The 24261-nt window shown below is 41.6% G+C and overlaps 1 protein-coding gene and 1 long non-coding RNA gene across 3 annotated transcripts in view; both read right to left on the reverse strand.

Annotated features, from left to right (window-relative positions):
- Positions 1-2805: 2805 nt before the first annotated feature.
- LOC115007231 (uncharacterized) lies at positions 2806-5877 on the reverse strand. Of its 2 annotated transcripts, none has more exons than XR_003832158.1 (3): positions 5588-5877; positions 5418-5511; positions 2806-4776 (listed from the first exon to the last, which is right to left on the reverse strand). It is a non-coding gene; the product is annotated as an uncharacterized LOC115007231 (long non-coding RNA). The 2 variants fall into 2 exon arrangements; XR_003832159.1 differs by having other exon boundaries at positions 5584-5877.
- Positions 5878-8298: 2421 nt separating this feature from the next.
- Positions 8299-24261, reverse strand: part of syde2 (synapse defective 1, Rho GTPase, homolog 2 (C. elegans)) — a 47999-nt gene continuing 32036 nt past the window's right edge. The window contains exons 6-8 of the mRNA XM_029430216.1: positions 16762-16932; positions 15919-16150; positions 8299-12242 (exon numbers count right to left, since the gene is read on the reverse strand). Of these exons, the coding sequence (XP_029286076.1) occupies positions 11509-12242; positions 15919-16150; positions 16762-16932 (1137 nt within the window). The 3' untranslated portion in view covers positions 8299-11508. The remainder of the gene's footprint in view (positions 12243-15918; positions 16151-16761; positions 16933-24261) is intronic.

The raw sequence follows: 24261 nt of genomic DNA on the forward strand, positions 1-24261 counted from the left end.
TTTCAGACATATTTAATTCAGAAAAACATGGCAGGAGCACATTCTTAAAGCTACACTCATCAGTATTCTTACATAAACATTGAATGAAAGGATCATCAGCTGTATATGTAAAAAAAACATGTTGCTCAACAACTTTAACATGTGATGATAGTGTATATAGTGTGAAGCTACAGCTTGTTCAAATGCCCCCAAAATACATGCTGCTGTAAGTTCATGGTCTAAGCAGTGGTCACATGTTACCTGTAGATTTGAAGCATTCTGCAACTTTGTCAATGTAAACTCAGTAATTCTAAGGATTTGTATCTTATTGTTAAGTTTTTGAGAAATGCATTACATGCAAATTGCCATTTTGTGCCGACTAGCTGCTGTCAAATCACTTGTGAGGCTCGGCTGTTGTGACATTGCAGGGGGCTACTCCTGAATGAGTGGCCTTTCAAACTTTGTCAACAGGAACAAGGCAGCAATGCTGTTCAAACCGACAAGTAAAAAAGTGTCATTAATTGAAGTTTTCACTCTAAGGGAAATGTTTTCCTTGCGCCACATTGTTCACAACATTTATGACGATTGTGTTTCCCTTGCTGCGTGTTGCAACAAGTACCTCTCCAGCCCTCAGGATTCAATTAGTTCCGCTTCTTCATGGGGATAAAATAAGGACGCCTCAAGAGTGCTGAGTCCACCTCAGGTCAAGAGCAGCCCAGCAAACCTATAGTCACAACTGACAGCCGGTATCCTGCCAGAAAGGAGACTGGAGGGACAGAGGGAGGGGGGGTTGCTGCATAATATAGGGCAGCTGTCTATTGCCATGTTTTCAAACTGTGACTACGATGCCTCAGAAGGAAAGAGAGAGGATTGAGAGAACAGATAAACAAGACAAAGAGTTGAATGTTAGTGAGAGAGTAGAAAAAGAAGACGGCAAGAGATGGAAAAAACTGAGCCGATTCCTCTCAAGAGAAGTGAGCCGGGGTCGACTTCACTCTGGCCATGACTCATTCACGTGGACGGTCCTGTCACAGAGCTGAGGGGGTGGAGGACGGTGAAGAATGGGCTGATGTGAGGGTACACAGAGGCAGGCGTCCATATGGCCCCTGAGGCGCCAACAAGGCCCGGGTGACAAAAGGGGCCTCTGCTCTCCAGTCATCCCCTCCTCAAACCTCTCTGGGAATTCTGTTTTGCAGTCCCTCTCTCCTCTGCGGAGCCTCTCACTTTCTCCCAGGCCAGCTCAGGAATGTGCCTTCTGCAAACTAACACACACACACACACACACACACACACACTCACACACACACACACACACACACACAGGTTAGTTATTATTGAAATGGCTGATACAAAGAATGTTGTGCAATTGAGTAAGCTTACATGCTGCGTAAACACCCGTGGCATTTGAAGTTCCACAGATAAATGCAGGGACGTTTGCAGGTTAAGCTCTACTCACACTTCTTTAATGTTTTGGACAATGGGCAACAATACAACCATAAACCCAGTGACACTCCCCCCCCCCCACCCCAGCATGAAGGGTATTCATGATGTCAGATTTTCCTCAGTTGATTTCTTCATCTAAGCCCAAGAGATTTCCCAAACATAGAAATAAATCTTTAAGTAAAGGAGATGTCTCTTGCCTGCGGTCCAATTTTTTATCACCAATTCTTCAAAGTTTTCGAGCCAAATCCTGGGAAACAATGTGAGCAGGTGCTGCGCAGGAGGGGCTGTAAATCTGGCCTGGCGAATTAAGCCATTGCCTTGGCATTGTTCTGGCTGGCCTCTTAGCCGCTCCTGCTGGGGAGAGTGTTAGGTGGGGTGGGGTGGGGTGGAGCGAGGGACTGCTGCCTAAATCTCCCTACATGGGGGCACCCTGCACATTTCACACATAGTCAAACAAGTCGGACCCCGGATTCAGACGGAGAGATACACAAACATCACACGTCCTGCAGGAGGAGGAACAGGTGGTTGCCTCTGAGAACACTTTTGTTCATTATTGTTGTTTGTCATTCTTGTCTTCTCCATCAGAACAGCACTTTTGCATCCAGTTACAAAACAAACAAACAGTAATTTGTCTGTAAAAGCATTTGCTCAGCATCTTCCTTTAACCTCAAAGCAGCCGCTGAGTTGTTAAATTGTCCGGATATGTTACATTGCTGTAAACCGTAAACGCTGTTTCTCTTTAAAACCTCCGAGAGGCTGTTGGTAGGTTTCATTAGTCGACCCTTGACCTCATAAGAGATCAGGTGACCAGGGCACTGCTGAGGAATGTTCCCTCTTGACTCCTTTTCATTTTCTAATTTCAAAGCTCTTAACAGTTTGGATTCTTGTCATATTTGCCAGCCCCAACGTTGTGTGTGTGTGTGTGTGTGTGTGTGTGTGTGTGTGTGTGTGTGTGTGTGTGTGTGTGTGTGTGTGTGTGTGTGAGAGAGAGAGAGAGAAAGAGAGAGCATTAACTTGTGAATGTCCTGTGTGCAGTTGAGAATATAAAAGCACAGTACAGTTTGCCAAAAATAATCTTGACTCAAGGTCTACTTACTAGCTTTTTTTCTAGAGTTATCAATAGTATCTCACAGTGATCAGCACAGTAATCTATCCATTGATAATAATATAATAAATAATAAATAATGCGATGTGGATGAAAGCTCAGGAAAAAAAAAAGCCATCAAGTAGACCTTGTTTCAACATTATATTGTACTAACTGTACTATGTGAGGGCTTTTTCATTAGTTTGTTGCTTTACATACGTTTTGTCCAGAAAGTAAATTCCATCTTCTGATGAAGACTGTGATATGCAGTTGAGAGCTCTGGGAAAAGCTAGTAAGTAAGTTACTGTTAGCTACTCTTTGAATACAACTGCTATGTTTTACTACAATTTAGTATTACATTCATTTAAAAGGTTCCACTTTCCAAGTTTGTCATTATTCTGAGTAAGAACTTCCTCCCAGGCAGGAGATTCTCACTCAAGCATGCTGTGCCAGGCAGCATGACTGACTGATGCTCTGCCTCCTAATCCACATCAAAAGAAGATACTGCAGTGAGGAAATATTCATATTTCTACCAGAGAACTTCAGGTTTAGGTTTTCATACAATATCTGGGCAAAAACCCAGAGCAGGATAATATTCCTTCAGAGTGGGATCTGTCATCTACACTATCAGTCTATCAGGGCAAACATATTGAAAACCCTTCAGGCTTTTCCTATAGAAACTTCAAACTGTCTTTTTTAAACATACTGTACTTTCATCAGTGATGACAACAGACAAACAGGCAGTGATTGAAAGATAGGGTGAACCAAAGCAAAATGTGTAGGCTACATAACTTTGCTTCTATGAAATAAAGTTCATTTGTTTGCACGACGTTCACACATACATTCACAATATGAATTGCTATGAATTTTGAAAGTGAGGTAGTAAGTTATATTGTTGGGCTTTTCATGCCTTTATGATAGTGAGAAGTGCAGATTGTAAAAGGGGGAGAGAGAGAGAAGGGGAACGACATACAGCCAATTGCCACAGGTTGAACTCGAACCAGTGGCCGCTGTGGCAAGGACTCAGCCTTTATATATGGGTCGCCTGTGCTACCGGGTGAGCTACCGGGACGCCCCTTTATGCGTATTTTTGATCAAAAGGATTTTTTCCACATTTTGGGAAGTGCACCCATTTGCTTTTCTTGCGAGAACATGGATACAGCTCTCGCATATCTCGTTAGCCGAGCTTAGTATAGCACAAAGACTGAAAACAGTCGGAAATAGTCGGTACATAATCCCTGTGGTTTATTTCCGCATTCAAGATTTTGTATGGTTTAAATAACGCGTTAATTTAATACGCTTTAGAAGTGCAAGTGAGTGAATTTTGCCAGCTGTTGGACAGGGCCAGGCTAGCCGTTTTCCTCTGTAAGCTATGCTAGCCGGCTGCAGCTTCGTATTTATCGTACAGACATGAGTGGAACAGATCATCTTATTTAAGGCTCAGCAAGAAAGCGTAGAAGCGCATTTCTTCCAAAATGTGGAACTATTCCTCAAAGAAAAGAAGTTATCATAGCTAGTCAGCATCAATGGACTTCTAATGCAGAAGGCAAACTAAGTTTTACTGCTGACAGCTGGAGAGTGCTCTGCTGACAGGAGGCAGGCGATAGCATAAACTAAAATACCAACTGTGTCACTCCACTTCCTCTGCGGAGAACAAAGTTATCACCGCGCCTCATTTCAGCATGATGTTACTGACTGGTTAGAGGATGAATCGCTACAAAAGGTGTGCCACCTGCAAGTTTATCAAACCACGGAGGCCTAAATCTTCTCATTGAGTCCGACCACAGCTGCTGTCAAGGCTTCTTTTCAGTCTCACCTTTCACATTTTTTGTCTCCTATCAAGCGGAGCAAACCCTCACCCTCATCCTGTCCTCACGGTGAAAGGAGATTGCTCTCGTCTGGAGGAGCAGGAGGGGGAGAGGTGATGAGCAGCTTACTTCTAGGAGGGATTAGCCTTATTAAAATGAAATAGTCTAGTCCTGAGTGACAGAGCAATGGAGGTGGAGGAGGGAAGAGGCAGGGAGGACGGAGGAGAGGGCCTACGTTGTGTGAGGCCCGGCCCCTGAGGATCTGAAGCACCGCTCCTCTGTGTTCTCCTTCCCTCCATTCTTCACTTTCACCTCTCGCTCTCTCCTCATCTTCCCCCCCCCCCCTTTCCTCTGGTCTGCTCTCTCATCATCACCACGGTCCAGAACAGGCGGATCTGTCAGCGGTGCGTCAAGAGATCTGCCCCAAGGCCCTCAGATGAGCTGCCAAGTACAGGGGCTGGACTGTAGGGGAACAAAAGACCCCCCAAAAAACACATCAGAAAGGCTAGGACCTTGGTAAAATGTGTTTAATAGCCCTCCTATTGAAGGGCACTGCATGTATGGAATGTGTGCCCAGCCCAGGGTCACAGCGTAAAGGTTCCCAGCAATTACCCAGGCTTAGCTCACCCATGTTTATAAGGAGTGAATGGGTAGGATGTGTTGGAAAACATTAACCAACCTGAGCCTCTCAGAACACGTCCAATGAAAGATGTACAAAAGGATTGATCGTGCTGAATGTGACTTTGTAATTTGTACCTAATGACATGTACACTGTGGTAATCCTTGTTATGCGGGTAAAGCTATTGTACTGCCCTAAAGTAGTCTAATAAAGGCACAAGGCTTGACTTTTCTTGTACTTTACTGCAGTTTCTTCTTTTAGTTTTGGAAAACAACAACAGAGATAAAAACATAAATCTGTAGGCCTATACAGACCATCAATGTACCATATCTGTAGCTATAAACAGTAGGTAGACCTAAACACAAATAAATAAACTAACACAAATAAATGTGCAATTTCTAATAAAGTATTCAGCAGCATTGTACTGTATAAATAAACAGCTGTACTACAAACACACGCTAATATTCTACACACTAATACTTACAGACAAATAGTCTCCAAGGCAAAAGCGTGTCAGTTAACAATACTGCAACTTGTATCAGTCTCTCGTCCCATCTGTCTGAACGCCAACACTGTTTCTGACGATGAGATTTGTCAAAGAACCAACAAAATAAAGACCACTTACTTTTTTTACTTATAAAACAACTAACCTACTTGCATTACTGACTTAATCTAAAGCCAGCACAGCCATAGTTGAATCAGAAGACCCGAGTACACACCATGTGTATTTCATGTGAGTCTGATTGAGACACAATATGACTCTCATGTTGAAAAGAGCACAAGACACATTTCTTTGACAAGACCCCAAAAACTGAATTTCTCTGCCACAGCTCAATTTGTTGTTCAAAACTGTTTCAGTTCACAATTGCTTCCACTCTAGACTAAATATTAGTCACAAATGTTCCTATTTGAAAGAAATGAGCAAGGAAGTTATCACCAGGTTATCACCAGACCAACTAACAGCCCTTTCAACTCTACAGACTTAAATAGGTCAATCAGGAGGAAGGTGATAAGAGGCAGCAGGTGTTTTCAATTGATTAATTAACTAATTGAGATCAAAAGGCCTACAAGGGTATTTGAATAAATACATTGACAATACATGTATATGCTTACACACATGCATGTCATATTTGCAAAAATATTTAAGTATTCTTTTACACTTTGTCACCTTTTGGATATGAAATAAATGGATCCTTTACTTTTTTTATATAAAGAGCCTTCTTGCTCTTTGTCAGTGTTTGGGTATTTTGAGACACCTCAGTTATACACTTCCTGCTAAACCTGAAGCTGAGAAAGCAAACATATCACATCCTTTATTGAAAATTCATGGGAAACAGTAAGGTTTATACAAAGTACAATGTAAAAATAGCACACACGGATTACTGCTTGTTTCCTTTTGGATGTGATTACTGCAGCAGACTATGTGTTGTTTGCCAAACAAGTTCAACAATAAATCTTTGTACATCATTTTGGTTTAACGTCACCTACTGGCTTTACTATAATGTCACATGGATGATTTTAAATGTCTGCTATGACGTCTCATAACTCAGCAGGTAAGCTAACCAAAGGTCCAATCGCCTCAAACCATTAGCTTTTATTCTCCTGCTTAACACTACACTATACCGGAAAAAAAGAGAGAAACAAAGTGAGTTTTTGTGGTTGACTTGCAGCCATGATGCTGACTCAAAGGTCAGAAGAGATTAAGGGAACAGGGGAGAGAAAAAGAAGAAGGGGAGAAAAGGTCTGGTTTCACATGCAGGTGGATGTCAAGGATGTTTACCTGAAGACACACATATCTTTTGTCACTCCCAAATTAGAAATGAACAAAAGTTTAGTTCAGTTCACTCCAGACAGACAGCCTGATATCAAGTGGCGACCCTGACTATCCAAACAGGCTCCGTTGTTATTATGTCTACCTCCGTCTTCATATGGGATTTCACTCTTGCTTTTATTAGGGCTGAGAGAACTGATTTGCAAGTCAAACATGGATGAAGAACCTTTCAAATAGAAACCTGACTCCTGAGTCCTTTTTTGTTCATAGAAATAAATATTGCACGTTGACTGAATCCTTTTTCATTGTCAAAAAAAAGAGTCAAAATAACTTAGGGAAATTATTCTCTGTGTTTATAATTTTATACATTTTTAAACTGTCACTTAAATATTTGGCTTCATCTCAACAACATTCCAGTCTAAATGTTTATGAGGCTTTAATGGACGTTTCTTTCTTGACTTCAATGGGGATATAAAACAGGGCTTCAGGGTGCAGGCAGGTATGTGTACATTCTGTACCCTAGAGCTTTCTCATACCTGTTCAAGGTAGCCATAAAAACCATGATATGAACCTACAGTAGTTACATCAAACAAGGCTTAAAACCATTTTGTGCTGAAAGGCCCGCGGCTGCTCATGGCTTCTCATGCTAGCTGCCAGAGATATGTATCACCTCAGCTGGAGCCGCTTTGGGTGCAGTTTTTTTATGGTCCTGGTTTTAGATCTAATTTGGAAAAATGCTTCAAATGACATTTAACTGTTTCAACACATTGCTTAGGAGTCCACCTGTGGTACACATTGTTTTAAGTTTAGGTTAATTGTATATATCTCACAAGTGCTACTAGTAATGTTTTTGTTTTTTTGGAGCCACAGTAAAAGTGCAGCCTTCTAGCAGTGGATTTTACTGGACAGCTAAATGCAGCTGCATCTCGGGAATGTCCCTGAAGTTGGAAGTCGTTCTGGGAGATTCCCACAAGCCAACAAGGGCAATTCCCAAACTTATTTATCTGCACTCTGCTGAGGCTGGGTTACAATGCTCCCACAGCAAACAGATGAAACTACAAAAACAGAATAACACAGAGTCCAGTTTCCTGAAGTTAAGGTCAGATTTTTCCCAATGGTTTTCAATCCAACTAAGACGGTGTTTAAAATGGTTTGGGTAAATGCGGCTGCAGTGTCAAGACATTTCAACAAGAGTGATATGATTTCTGGGCCACATGGAGAATACCACATGTTTTTATAAAATATTGTCATAACAATGTTTTTTATGAATGAATTCCAGGCTTTTCCATGTGTGTAGGAGTGAGAAAATGTTAACTCTGCACTAAAAATGTTCTATGGAAACCTAGATGTTTTTGTCTTTGTTTATACAGCTTCATAATCAGATCTGTGAAAGCCTGTTCTAGTGTTAGGGAAGCTTTAGTGGGTTTTAAGGGCTGTTTAATTCTAGTCATTCAAAGTGCAATTGCACCTTAAACCTTGATTGTGTTCTGGAAAATGTCACAGAGATGAAAGTTCAATTACATCCTCGGCAGTTTACAGCTAAATCCGATAATGGATTTTGTATCGCTGCCAAAAAAAACCCACAGTCCACATGTGAATGTAAAATAATATACTTTATTATGACCATACATTTCTCAGGATCAATACAAAGCATTTTTCTGTTTTGTTTAGTGATGCTTTCTATGTCACATCTTCTCTCCAAAGGACAAAGAGGACAAGACAGAAACATTACAATGTCGTCAAATTTGATCTTTCAAGTGTCTGCAATCAGAAATCCTCGTCAGCATCTGAAGAATTTCCAATTTAAAGAGATAATCAAAGTGATGCTCTCCATGTTGGTTTCTATACTGTAAATGAGGCCTTGGTGGTTTTTGTGTTGCCGGGGTAGACAGATGGTTTGAAAGGAATCCTGCTGATACTCACTTTCACAAGACCCGCTAGGTCTGACAGCAGCAGCCACAGCTTCACCACCATGAAGCAGCAGGACTGTGAACAGGGAGGGGTGTGGAACAACAGTAAAAAATAAAAATGGAAAATATATAAACAAAAATGCAAACTCTGCATCAATTGTCCTAAGCCAAATCTAATTTATATTTCCTTAAGTGTTACATTTTGCAACTGGGTTTCAGAACTGAAACTTATGCAATTGTCATATTTTTCCATTAGCTTTAAGTAAACATTCTTTTAAAACAAGACTGTTGATGACAATGTGAGATACACGTTTTTGGTAGTGGAAATAAATGGCCATATTCACGGACAATGGTGAACATACTGTTTTATTCTATTTATAGAAAAAACATTAAATTTGGAAGTGTCCCAAACCAAATCACTGTCTGCCTTTAAGTCCTCTGGAGAAAAGCTTGACCAGTGCAGTCATCTGTCTATTGGAGGAACAGGGTGACGGACAAATGAGCATACATTACAAAATAAGTCTTTTTACACATAAATATCAAATACAAAGGCAGATGAGAAAGAGCCTTGTTTATGTCAGTAAAGCTTTTGACCATGCAACGTTCAGTACCTTAAAAAACAAAACACCAATAAACATGAACACAGCTTAGTCCACCAGAGACACAAAACAATGTCAAATATATACACAATACAATAAAAATAACAATATCACTTTTTCTGCAAGAGCACAAGTTTATCATATATTTTACAGCTAAAGTTGTACCATTAGTCCAGCACATTAAGATGTGTACAGGTAGCTTGAAGGGAGGAAAAGCGACTATTGCTACAACACTACGAGGTCATCAGAAGTATTTAAATACACCATTGAAATAGAAGCTGTAAAAATAATATACTCCGAATACATTTATATAATTATATACATATACATATAGGTTAAATACTGATCATTCTGAATCCCTGGATTGCTGAAAACGTCCTTTGTTGATTTAGGCAGCTAGCTAAGTCGTACTAACTGAAGCCCTCCGCTAACAGTTTCCACTGTGGCTCTGAAAATTGTGCTTCACATTTTGGCTGTCTAGTTCACGGTTTTGCCAGAAAGGTGAGTGGTTGGTGGTATTTAAAGGAATAGTTTGACATCTTGAGAAATCATGCTTATTTGCAGAAGACTTACACATTAGCTAATCTTACCATAGCATAAAGACCCACGCACGGATTAAACAAAATATATGTAATATATTAATAAGTGAGTTTTACAGGTGCTGATAACTTGTTACTTGTTTTGCCCTTGGACAGAGCCAGGATAGCTGTTTCCCCCTGCTTCCTGTCTTTACGCTAAACTAAACTAAGCTAAGTTAAGCTAAACTAAGCTAAGGAACATGTAGCGCTAGCATAATATTTAGCATACAAACATTCTCGGCAAGAAAGTGAATAAGCAAATTTCCCAAAATGTTGGACTATTCTCTAAAGACTTTAGATGCCACACAAAACACATTTTCTGTTTAAAGTTGCCTGCTTAAGATCAAATACTTGTGTCAGATTCTGACAAATGTATGTAGGCTATGCCTGTTCATGGGTGTCTAAAACTCTCACACAATGCAGAACGTAAATACATTTCAAGCCATATTCTTTCATATTTATCTTCTATCATAGGTTTCAGTGGCGGCTGTTTCTCCCTCAACTCAGTCCACAGTCCATATATTATTTACTGCATGAACTATAATGACAATCTACACTACTGCCTGCCTCATAAGTGCATTATTGTTTACAACATTTAGTGTTTCATACCTCAATAGAAAAGCTCTCTGCTGCCTTAAAAAAAAAGCAGAATCCACCCTCAAACAGAATGTACACATGTTCCAATGATCTTGGTAGGGAGGCCTATTACTCAACACTGTGTTTGCATGTGTGAAAAATAGACGATAGAAGGTAGAAACCTTTTTTCCATTCAGCATTAGAGACTAATGATGTGGTCGATAACGGTGGGGTTCAATAAAACATCGGAACATATTTCTTCCACTGCCAAAAATGATAGAGGGCCTGGCATGACTGTAGAACCAACATGGTTTTGTTTTCTTTGCACATTCTTTATTAATCCTATTACCTAATTACATATTTTAGTTGGAAACCAATTCTTAATTGAAAAGCCTAATGCATCCCACCACTGCATAGATGTGGAAGTGTCTAATGTCCAAATACTGAGGAAACTCTGCATAAAGCATTAGCATTATTTGGGATGAAAGTGGTCAATTTTAAAAAGTGATTAAATATTGTCTATCGGTAACTTTACTCAAAAAATGTTGGCATCAGTATCACTGCTTACAAGCTTGCATGAACAGAGCATTATAGTACCCAGGATGAAAAAAACAGAATTTTCTGCAGCCTGTTTCAATGTAAAAACAACTCTTCATAACATCATAGAGGTTATTCTGTTGGTTGTCAACACTGTATCACGATCACAAGAGGGGATGAATTTTATTTCAGGGTGGATTCTCCTCTTGACGTACCACCTTCACACAATTAAGGCACCTTTTAAACCCCTGAAGGGTCAATGGGTTCTTCTAATAAGAAGAGAAGCAACAATAACAACATGGAACACAGAACCGGACTGAAACAAACCAACAACATAAAGTGAGACAGTCGACAAAATAATAATAAAATAAAAACATTACGGAATGTCTATGGGTAAGGTACAAACGCCAGAAGTGCCCCGTTGCATTTTTCTCCTCTCAACCTTAAGTTTTTACAGCAGCACCGCGCCAACATCACAGGATCTCCGTGGAAACACTGTGGCTGTATACTGAAGCACCTTGATCGGTAAAGAAGGTTTTCTCCAAACCCTGTCAGGCTTTATGAGTGTGTGAGTGGATATGACTGTGTGTCACTGTAGGAGGAGTCAGTATCCGACGTTAAGCTTGTTCTTGTTGAGCTCTCTCTCTAGGTTTCCTATCAGAGTGTCGATGCTCTCCTGCAGGTCTCTCAGGTTAACCCTGTTGCTCAGCACAGGGCTGATATCCTGGATCTTCATGTAGGCCTGGTACGTGTGCTCTTTGGGCAGACAAGGGGGAAGGATGTGGTCGCACACCCTCTCCTCCTCCTTGTCCTCTAATGGCTGCCTATTGCCTGAACTATCAGTCTCTACTTGCTCCTCCTCCTCCTCTTCCTCCTCTTCCTCCTCCTCCTCTTCATGCTTTACTTCCTCCTCCTCCACCTGCTCCTCTCTCTGAGGTTGCTCCTGCTCAGCAGGATCAGACGCAGGGCTTGTGAACATCTGCCCTTTATCTTCCTCTGCGTCCCCTTCAGGGTTCTCTTGCGCCTCCTCAGCTGCCTCCGTATCTTCGGAGGGCACGTCATCATAGTCCGCCTCCTCTTTGTTGAGAGGCAGAGAAATTTCACAAGGGAAGTAGCTCTTGCCGCAGCCGCTCCAATCGCCGGCGTAGCGGTTGCTGGGGCTGTCCAAGCGTCCCGGTTTGGGACGCAGAACGCCCGCCATCTCTGCTTCAGAGAGGTTCAGGACCTGGGGACGCTCTTTTCTCCGCCGTATGGGAGGAGCTGACAGCAGGTCAGATGAGGCCGGAGCCAAAGAGGCTGCAGGGGGCTGGGAGGAAGACCGGCCATGTGGGTCCACAACTGGAGGGGCAGACAGGAAGAGAGACAACAGACAGGAAGAGTTAATCAGATGTTCTGAGGTTTTTTGTAATATTATCCTTAAATAAATGGTTCTACATTTTGGGAAATAGGCTTATTTATTTTTTTACCAACAGTAAAATGAGAAGATTGAAACCACTCTGTACGCTAAATATGTAGCTACAGCCAGTGTCTGGTTAGCTTAGCTTAGCATAAATACTGGAAACAGGGGGGACAGCTTGAGGTTATATTACGTGTATTATATTTATCTTTGGAAAGAATATTTCCCAAAATGATGAAATATTTGTACACCCACCCAATGTTCTCATATACCCCTCGTGGTATCTAGACATGCAGATATTTTTATTTGCCCAAGTTTTGAGATATCTGTCATTTCTGGCACTACAATTTGTATAGGGAATATTTATTCAGGAGAAAGTAGTTCCAGTGAAAACTGTCCAGTGAGGTCTGATCATCCTGAGTGTTGTTTATGGACAGTTACACTGCTATTTTAAAATTGTTTTAATGCTTTGAGTTCAACAAACAAAGTTTTTGAAATCTCAAAACATAGGCACAAAACATTTGCATAGCAACAAATCACTTGGAGCAAAATATTTGATCTTGGGAATTTGTGTGAAGTGACCTTTTAAGTGTTTCAAGTTTCCCTTTGGTAACTTTATGGTCAAACTGACATTTAAAAACATGTGGTAAAACACAACAAGCCTTTTTTGTAGCAAAAAATTAGACCACAGGTTTATCAGAATGAACCTCTATCAGGGCAACAAAGATATCTGGATAATCCAGCAAGTCGTGGGAGCCCTGACACACGCCCTGCCAAAACAATCAGAACATGCCATGCTGTGCTCAAAATCAGACAAACACCATGCTGAAGTCACACCACCACACTCTGTGTCTCTGATGCCATCCTTCTGTACTATTTGTTATCAACTGTTGACTAAACCAAACTTAAAAATTAACTAAATTGAAACCCTGTTCGGACATTATGAAAGAATCATCTGACTGTGCCATGAAAGGAAACAGCGAGCACTCCAACACAACCAGCACAGTCCGGTTACCTGTCTGTCTTTATCTGTGTGTACCTACACTTGTTGACACCGCTAGCTCTCCCTTACTAGATTGGAGAGAACAAAAAACAAAAAGTGTTAAAAAGTTATGGCTATAAGTCACGTACAAAAGGTACAATATAAATACAGAATTGTATTTTGTTTGGAGGGGTATGAAAGAGGGTTTAAATTGTATCTTGACAAAAGTTTATGACCCTGTTGACTCCATTTCATTCATCAACGGTTGCATGCCTTGCAACTCTCCTGAGGCCAAAGACTCAAGCAATTATCACCTAAAACAAACAGAAATTATCCTCCTTTAAGAGGCAACGTGTTATTTAATTTCAGACATGATTCTCTGATGACACGATTAAAGTTATTAGCTGTCAGCAGAGAAAATGAAGGCAGGAAGTGGAAAGAAAATACTGCTCCTTGTTTTCCAATAGGCAAAATGTACTTTGTGTTCTGATTTTCATCCAGATCCCTGCACGCACGCACGCACGCACGCACGCACACACACACACACACACACACACACACACACACACACACACACACACACACACACACACACACACACACAGAGACATTCTCCTCTTGTCTAACCATCTACTCACACATAGTTGGCAACCTACATCATTCACACCGAACACACAGAACCCCCTCAGCCTCTTAAACACGCATATGCTCATGCTCTCTCACACATTATCTGTAAATAGTGTCACTAGTGTCAGATGCCCTTGCACTTGCCCAAAGACATGCACACTTGAGACCTGAGCAACAATGCCTTGGAGGGTCGGGTGTGTGTGTGTGTGTGTGAGAGGCGTGAAGAGGCGGCTGAGAATATCTCATAATGATTGTGAAATGTTAGGGTGAAGCTTCAGGGGCTGAGGGTTAAGGGTAAGCCTGGAATGTCTTTAATTGTAGTCCAGGCGTCTTACGCTCTGAGCTGGGAAGGAGGACATAATGGAGATGTACACTGAGGGCGTAAACAAAGGCTTGAACCTGGACTGAAAGGTTTTTTCAAGGTTGTTACAGGTCATTATAGGCACTAGCTGGGTGACATCAGCTGCAGACAGGAGGGCAGGACAAGTGTAGGCTTCTACTGAAGATTAAAAACGATTTTCTTCAGACTACTTGACCCCTTCCCCTCCCTTATTGTCTGCATGTATGCTCTATCCTCAACAAAAAAAAGTACCTTGTTTATCTTTTGAAATTCCACTTGTACTTCAGCAGGCAATTATGGGATTCACAAATGCTGTGTCTCTCTATGTGTGTTTCTTCCCCAGTTGATGTAAAACAGGGAGCTCGACCTCCGCAGTTTTGGTTCAACGTGGGAGTCTGAGGATGCAGTTAAATTTAGAGGCCAGACCAGACGCAGAGTCAGTTCTTCAGACCTCAATCAGCAGATTTAGTTAAAGCTGCAGGTTACAAGGGAGTGCTCTGAGGATTTAAAATGTTCAGGGATAAAGTCTGTACAACGTGATGTTAGGAACACTTTGAAAAGATTTTTAGAAATATTGCATGTATGTGAATTTTGAAAAATGTGTGCCTCGAGACACGCTGACACGATGAGACAAACTTAAAAGAAAATCACTGTGCTCTAAAGAAGAAAAAATTCAATTAAGATTCAGTAAGCGAGCTTAGTTTTGGATTGATGATAAAAAATTGGATTTAAATGGATTTTCAAACCGTCTCATCCCTCAATGTTTATACAAATGTTAATAACCAGCAGAAGAACATAACAGGCAAACTGCCAACTACTACAGTAATTGGAGTATGTCCTGATAGCTGTTATGGATCTTCAAACTGGTCTTATTTACCTGTTCAACCTGTTTGTACTGTAGGTAGAGCACACTGGGCAATGTTGTAATTGTTTTGTTAAATCTTCCACAGTAGCTGAGACTTGAAATGCACCACAGCAGCCACTGAATGGCTCACGCATGGATAAGAGGAACACAAGATTTGAAAAAAGTGAAAACACCTACGGTTAAGATCCAATTAGTTGCCGTTACCAACACAAATTTCCCCCCACCTGCAGTTTTTTTTCATCATCCTCGACTCCCTCCTTAATAATCTTTGGGACCTTTCATATGTCACACTGAGCAGACAGCTGCAGCTGTGCTGGCAGACGGATGACCTGTGTGTGACTGAAGCTGCTACTGGGTGTCTGTCCTTGGTTGGGGATTTATCTGAAGATGGGGCGCCACGCCTCAAAGGTTTCTTTTACATTGGGGCTTATTGGCTCGGCTGTGATTGGCTCAGTCTGCCCTGATGAAGCACTCTGTGGTGAGTTTGATCTCTGATGAACCAACAGATGAACAATGGCTATCAGCTGTACTCGTGCCTCTGGTAGATAACCACAAGGATCAAAGGCAGCCCAGCCCTCTAACAGCCCTTTGTAGAGCTGAACCGCAAAGCTGGCACAGATTTTCTACAAGACCCCTCGAGCAGGAAGGGCTAGAGGCTTGTATATACGCACAGACTTACTGACATATATTGCCTGATTGTAAACACGTGTTTCAAATCAAAATAACTGGTTTAAAATGGAAGGATATAGTCTACAAATTACAACAATTATTCACTGAAAAAAACCCCATAAAACAATGTCTCACCAGGCCAGAGCTGCAGCAGGTAGTGCAGGACTTCAATGTGTTTTTTAAAGTGAAGCGCGCTGGCGAGCTCCTCAGAGTCGATGAAGACTCGGTTGGTGTGGCAGGACGCCTCCTGACGCTGGCTGAGCAGCACCGGGCCGAAACACACCGCCAGGTTTTGACACGTCATCTTGTTCACTTCCTGGCAGGACGCTACCAACTTTAGGTGGTCAAGAAGCTTCTGCAGTGTCATCTGATGCACACACACACACACACACACACACACACACACACACACACACACACACAAATAAGACATGTTATTATTATGATAGTAGTTGTTGTAGTACCACTGGCAGCAGCTGAGCTTTTAGCAAACAAGGCAATATTTGAAGTTAATGCTACATTGATTCCCTTGTAATACATACACATATAGTATTACAGAAATGTTACAACGCAGGATATTCAGATTTCTTTATTTGGGATATAAAAGGATATTGGCCAATATATCATCATTATTGCATTATGAAACGGAAACATTGACTTTAATATCTGCCTCAAAAAGACTTTTTAGAAGAAGAAGTTTTTATTCTGTGTCATTCATGATTAATCTGAAAATAGTTCAATAACAGTGAAAGGTATAGGAGAAAATAACACCGGTGCCGGCTTGTGGACAGTATGCCACCACTAATATCCCCGATGTTAAAGTCTACGTAATAGAAGTTAAACAGTAGTGATCTGGAGCATCATGACCATCATTATCTATGCCACAATTATCCCTTTCACAACCACTTCAGGTGACAATAGCACTATGATATCACTGTGGGAGCCAGCGGGGGGGGGTGTAAAGATTGTATTGCTCACCCTCTCCACATCTGGCAGGTTGTCCAGCAGGCTGACGGTGTGCTCCGTGTCGGCCTGGTCGTTCTCGCAGCCCGCTGCTCCTATCCGCAGAGGCCTTGTGGCCATGCACTCCAACACTGCCTCATACAGATGTTTGGTGATCAGAGGGTAGGGCAGCTCTCGCAGGTAGTCCTTTCAGTACTCCTGAAGAGTGGGACGGAAAGAGAATAGAGCTTGACAAAAACTGCTGCAGCAAGATAGTGAGTGGATGTTAAACTGATCAGTGAATGACTGTTGACGTGTTCTTTGCAGCAGAGCTGAGGGTCATTCAGGTTCCTCACAATTGTACTGAGGACAGCTTTACTACCTGACAAATCACTCGCAATATATCTTCATGAAGTGCTGTCATTGAGAAATAAAAAGCTTTTATTTTCAGTCTCTTTTAAACCGCTGAACCTGGCGCACTCTCTTGGCTGCAAATTGAGGTCCCATTGTTTCCGCAGGTGATCCTGTGGCGTCTGTTGAGATGCCTGATTGGAGTCGAGCCTGACTCGGCAGCCAAAAATTTGGCGGGGGGGGGGGGGGGGGCATGGTGTCTGTGACGGCGCGTTCACACCTGTGACTTTAGCCTCCCTCAGTTCAGACAAAAGCTATGGGAAAACATGAAACCCACGCTGTCTGTCTCCACTAAGCCCCTGAAATATCGCTGGCATGTCTTTTCATCAAAGGTAAAGAGGGGGGGGGGGGGGAATAAATACGGGAATAAGAAAGGCTCTTGGCAATGTGACAGCTCTTTGTGGTGAGTGTCTGCTCTCTTTTCCCTCTGCATGAAGCGGGATCAGTTTTCAGACACGGCTGGGGGCTGTGTAATCAGCAATATTGGTTATGTTCCAAAGTAAGACACACGAATGAAAAGAGTAACACTGTACACTATAATTTTATAAGACTTATGTGTTACTGTACTACAATGATACAATTACCTGCAAATAAAGCATGCTGTTGATCAAAGCTTTTAGAAATGCAAAGGATACTTTTCTGTTGTCGATTCAGCATTTGTTCACAACGAAAGGTTTGAAAGGCTCGACGTCGGCCAATTTAAAAATGAGCGACTAACAGAGTTACGCCTGTGAGCCAGTTCTATCAGATAACTTGTGTTGTGCAGCTGCAATCAAATCTGAAATACTTTACTAAGCATACATCAACACATCCACATTGCACCATATATATCCAACACACTCCTTGCAACTAAGTGGTTTTGTTCTGCAAATGTGCTGCTGCTGCAAACACTTGCTGCTGATGCTTGAACACCTGCCAGCAGCACAATCATGTCAGTTCGAGGAAGCTTTGTTGAGAAAAGGTCCTACTGCTGCTATGGCTGCTTGTGTTCCACAACTTTATGTTTCTGTCACTTATCTTATCAGCTGTTAGGCCCAACCATGCACTTGAAGCCAGAATAAGAGATGTCCTGTCCTTGCTGTCTGCACCTTTGGACTCTTCCCAAAGGGTTTATTCTGCACTGAGGTACCAGAGATTGCTGCTTTTCTACAACAAGCGCTTTTGCTAACAAGCTTTGTCGTATAATGTCTTGGCTCTGTTCAGGTTTTGTGTATTTGACAGTTTCACTTATGGCTGTTGCATTGCTCTCCTGCAGATCTGCTTGTGTTTGGCTCTTTATGCTTCGTCCTTCTATTTGTGTGCAATATTTGCATTGCTGAATTGTGGATTAAGTTCTTCTAGCGGCTGTGCTTAGTTTGGTGAAATATGAATATTCAGATTTTAGAGTCATGCATTATGAGCTTACAGTTTTGAGCTGTGGGTTTTTACAGTTGTATGGGCTTTCTTATTGGCTCACGACAAATGTGGCTCTCTGGTCGAGGGTATGATTGTATATTAGCTTGAGGCATGCGAAGATGACCAAGTTGATGATGATGATCTTCTGCTTATCAGCACAACATAACGTAATTGTTTTCCCCCGAGCCATTAGTATGTAGGAAACGGAATATGTATCTGCCGCATAGCCGACGTGTCTTATCATCAACCAGGAGAATAGATTGGTACAGACGTACTATACAATGTTTAGAGATGCAAACTGTCAGAAAACTATAAGAAGAGGAAGAAAGAAAAGAAAATGATGATGTATCTTGCCATTCATTGCTTCTAGAGGGCAGAACAACACTATATTTGGGTTCAAAAGAAGGTAATAAGACATGTGTATACATGTACCAATCTGTTTGTAGACATTCCCAAAGTAGTGACACAACCCCTTAAGCTTTTGTTACGGATTAGGATGCTGTAAATAGGACCTCCTAGTTTATCACTTATACATCTCTGGATTCCCTCTCATACACCGAGGGGTTTGCCTCTTGCCTTCTATTTACAGAAAGCTACAATAAGATTCACCATAAATCCGCTGACATCCTTTTGGGCCCAGTAAGGAAAACGGAGGGCACAACTTAATACACTCACTTTTAATCCCAGTAAATCCCTGCTCTGCTCTTTAAGGGAGCCTTAGGCTTAAAGCTTTGCAGTCTATTCCTAACTGGCATTTTGGGTCCATCACCTATTAATCTAATACAACGGACAGAATTATGTTTTGAAATGAACATTATATTTCTGTGTTTTAAGATAACACACTTAAATTAGGTTTTACTTCCCAACAGCTAAATGAACATACGAGCTTTACAATATAGGATTAGAGAGTGAAAGAAGGATCTAAATTCAGTTCAGTGTTACAGTTAAATCTCAGATTAGCATTAGGTTGAGTATCTGCACAATGGCATTCAGCGTAAACAAAAACTCAATTCTCATCGGGAGGATGATATAATGTTACTGATCAAAACTTTAATCAATCACAATACCACCACATGTCTTACAATAAATGTAACAGGTGTAAATCATTGAAATGATATGAATTGATGTTATCACTTCTTTTTTTGTCAGGTTTCAAAAGGTATTTCCCACTACTTCAACTTCCTTTTTATTCATGCATGTTTCCACAGAAGTCAGAATAGATCATAACTGTAACTTTTATGGCACTTGAAACAGTTTTGGAAGATCATGCACTCAGTCACACGTTATCAGGAGACTTATTAGGATGTTTTGTGACAATCTACGGTTTGGATTACCATAATATTTTATAGATATCTATGGACTCTAGAGGATGAATACTAATAACTTTGGTGATCCCAACCAAACCACAATCTGGTCCAAAATGTTATTTGTTCAATATGCTTAAATGTACCAAAAGCCTGCAAAATGAATGATATTCCCACTAACCTCAGCTGTACATTGTGCTACTTATCAAATGTGCTAATTTATTCTGGTGAACATGGTAAACATTATACCTGCTGTGGTGTAGAGTCTTCTTACTCCTTTTATAAATGCAACTTTGTTATCTTGCTTCTGAAGCCCCCTCAAGATCTTTCTATTGAACTCGAGATTCAACACGTCCACACAACACACACACACACACACACACACACACACACACACACACAGACACACACACACACACACACACACACATATTGTACATTCCTGAGGCAGGCAGTGGTGGCTCTGACGAAAAACAACTCATACCCAAACAAGCACACTGGCACACCATGTGAGCCCTCCCACCTCAAGGAGAGCAACACAATGACAGCTATAAGTCAGCAGGGTCAGACTTTTAACATGTCAGACAAACATGCACTTAAAACTTCATGCTTTTGAACAAGTCCCCTGTTCCCTCTGAGCCAGCGTAGCTGATCTGTGGCGACATGTTCCCATGTTTGTTTTCAATTATGATTCACTTCTCTTATCCTTTATCTTCATCGGGTTTGGTATGAAATGTGGTATGAGCAGAATGCGATAAGGACACATAAACACAAGATACATTCTCTCCTTAACGCAAAGACATGCTGATTTCCAAATCAGATTACACAGAAAAGCTTTGTGAACATCCTCCGGCTTCCTGTTGTCAATCTTCACTGAGATAATAATAATCAGCTTGTTTCATCGCAGGACAAACAGACTGCCTGGAAGCAAAAATGAGCCATATATTTATCACCCGTATCTCTGCAAAGTAAGGCTTTTTTTGTTCAGCGAGAGGATTGTTATTTTTTGCCTTAAATGGAAACTCAAGCACGGAAGACCCTCTGACCTCCGCTGTGCTGTGAGGCAGATCATCTTGACAAAAACTTCACGACTATTTCACAATAGCACTGCTTCATGAAACACGCAATTTATGTTTACGCTCTTTCCATTTCAATCATTTCAAAATGTGCTCATGTGCTTGTGTTTGTCTGAAGTGAGGAGAATACAGCCATTCAGGTAAATTATTAGCCTGCTGTGAGTCAGTGCTCGTGTTTACTTTTGTGTCCTAGCCCCTGTAGGTGCTTGAACTACACACACACACACACACACACACACACACACACACACATACACACACACACACACACACAAACATTGACACACTCATTCTCACACACATGAACACACAAGGTCATGGGCTCAGGGGTGAACAGGTGGGCTTCCCCTGGAGGTGCTTCACAGCCAAGCAGACAACAAGCACACGCGGAGCTTCTGTTCTCACACATTTAATCTGTCGGGGTTTGGCTTTATACCAGATATGAACAACAGAAACTGTACATATATGTCTATCGTGATGAAAACCAAACAGTAGAATGAGTCCTGCAATCAAAAGCACCTCAGCAATAAAGAAAAACTATTCTCTGAAGTGAGGCTCCAACACATAATACCAGCTAAAAGTGTTTTGATGTAAATGTTTTTTCTCCTAATCAATTCAGACTTTCAATGTTCCAAATGTGCCACCAAACACTACAAGGCGCACAATGCACTGGGGCACGGCTCTACCTTTGACCTCTTGTTCAAACAAAGCGAAAGGTCACTCCTCTTGTCAGTGCTGCAGTCAACGCCTCGACTGGAGAACAAATGGGGGTTTGTTCTCCGTCCTGCCCCCTCCCTGCTGTCCTGCACACCCCCACAGCACTAGGGGGGGCCAGAGGAGATGTGTGTGACGGTGCCTTGTCCGGTGGCACGGTAAAGCTCTACACTGTGGTCTCTCCAACTTTTCTGTAGCCCCCAAAACCCGAAAATGAGCAAACCCCATTCCTAACTGTGGAAACAGTGCTACATGCTACATGCTGGATTCATCAGAAATATGTCTTTATGATTCCCGACCTGCAGTTAAAGAAATATTCTGACACCCACACAGGCCTGCAGCTCTTTGTAAAGTGGTTGCCTGCTTCCCCGGCCGGCCCAGGGTTCAGCTAATCCCCCATGCGTGAGCCAAATACCATCTGTGTTTGTTCGGCAACAAAGGGGGCACTTGTTAATGACTTTCCATGTCTTCACTGGTGTACTGCCGAGGGGGTGGGGTTGGGGGGCAAAGTAGTGAAGTTATGGCTATGGAAAAGACGAGTCAGGCAAGGCAAATTAAAAGACCACAAACATGGATCAATAACTGAGCTGTGCTGGGCTCTCAACTAGCAGGGCTTGGGACAGATATCTGGACAAGTTTCCCATCATTGGATCCCTTTAAAAGCTTTGTTTCCACACAAAGGCCAGAACCGCTGAGGGCTTAATTATTAGTTAAGGTCGCCACAGTGTCCTCTAAAACTAAACTTTGTATTTGTTTTATCTGTAAAGAAGTGGGAATTCTAAAATAAATGGTTTCCATTTTGAGGTTATACTTATGCTAAGTGTCACTTGGCACTGCTTATGTCATAAACTAAGCTGCCAAACAGCCCTACAAGATGACTAAGTGACATCCATTACCACTGCAAACTACCGCGTGAAGCCTCTCTTCCCAGGTAGAAGACATCATTTGATATTTAGAGTAACTATTCAAACTAAATGACAACACAAAGGGCTACTGAGCGTGTATACGTTGTCTAAAAGCTCAAAAGTCCTGCTCCATCTTTTTCTTCTTCTACAGTATAGGCATGGGTATACTGAGTGTGAATTGAAGTTAACTTTAAATACCTATTTCATAAAATAGTTTAACATTTTAGGAAATAAGGTAATTACTTTTCTTGCTGAGAATTGAAAGAAAAGGTTGACATCACTCTGTACACTCTGTTGTACAGTAAAGATGAAGCTACTGCCAATTAGCTTAGCTTAGCATAAAGACTGGAAACAGGGGGAAACAGCTAGCCAAGCTCTATCAAAAGGTAACAGAATCCGACTACCAGCATCAATTAAGCTTTGTGTTTATACCATACAAAAAACAACAGTGTGAAAAAGTTGTGGTTTTACGAGGGGTTATGTTCTGACTCAGGATGATGATTTTAGATGCTTGCACGGTGTAAATTAAAGTTGTTAAGAAAAAGAAACGTTCAACACTTAAAACAAAGTAAACCACATTGATCTTGTGAGTTGTTAAGAGTCGATGAAGGTTGTGAATCCCTCTGGTCCATCTCCACATCACCCAACATACTGCAGCTGCTCTAACAGCAACACACACTCTTTCTATGGCCACCCTCTAAAGTGTCACAGACAAACAGATTAACTACAGAGCAGAAAGAGTATTTACTGAACACAAACTGCTGAAGATAATAATGGTTTGTCTTGATTTTCCACAGCATGTTGATCGTGTTGATAACATCTTTCTGGTTCTTTTGAGCAGATTGTGATGTGAAACAATGGACGGCCGCGCACTGAGCATGTTTTGCAAGCTTTGGATTGAACTCTGATCTCTGGATAATCCCTTTCACTACCTCCACTTTTAAATTAGCCGTGTGACACGTCAGCCCTCTTAGCTCATCCGTTTTACCATTCGCTCATTAGCCTCAAGTCTGACTCCGCACTGCAGAGACTCCAATTTGAATTAGTCTTTCAATTTTAAAGATGTAGATAATATAACTTTAGGGGACATTTCACTTTAGTAATGAATTCAAATTAGAAGGCATTTCTTGAAACATGAGCAGATTACGCTTCAAAACACTGGCAAGAAAAAGTCAAATAAGGTCAATCAACTTGCAAATGTTGACCAAAGATTGCAGGGAAGTATGTTTGAGGACTAAACCCATGATTGCAGATGAACATTTTTGCAGCACAAACCTTAAACCCCTCATCTGCCTCCCTTCCCCCTCTCCCTGTCCTCTTCCACTCACTCAGGCCCATGTGCAACATCAACTCGCTTGGTGGAGCAAAACTAGGGAGCGAGCAAAAACCAACAAGCCACGCTGGTGCTGGCCCTTTTTTTCTAACCCGCTCAACTGTTAACTGTGTTTTTTGCCCTGCCATGCAAATGCATGTGGATCAAAGCAGGCATGATAGGACGACGCCTATACGGGGCCTCTTCCCTAAAACCAACAGCAGCTCCTACAATGCCCTGGGGTTTCCATGGTCTTCCTCTTTTTGTGGGAGAAACAAAAATCATGACCAAGTCATTTTCTACAACTCTGCCCTAACCCTCATCTGTCGCACTGCTGGAATCATTACTCAATCCAATGACACGGCTGTTTTTGTAAGATGAACACTCTGGGAGATGTAACTGCACTGTTTCCCTTTATA

The sequence above is a fragment of the Cottoperca gobio genome, chromosome 4, assembly GCF_900634415.1.
Source record: "Cottoperca gobio chromosome 4, fCotGob3.1, whole genome shotgun sequence".
In the NCBI taxonomy this organism is placed as follows: Eukaryota; Metazoa; Chordata; class Actinopteri; order Perciformes; family Bovichtidae; genus Cottoperca; species Cottoperca gobio.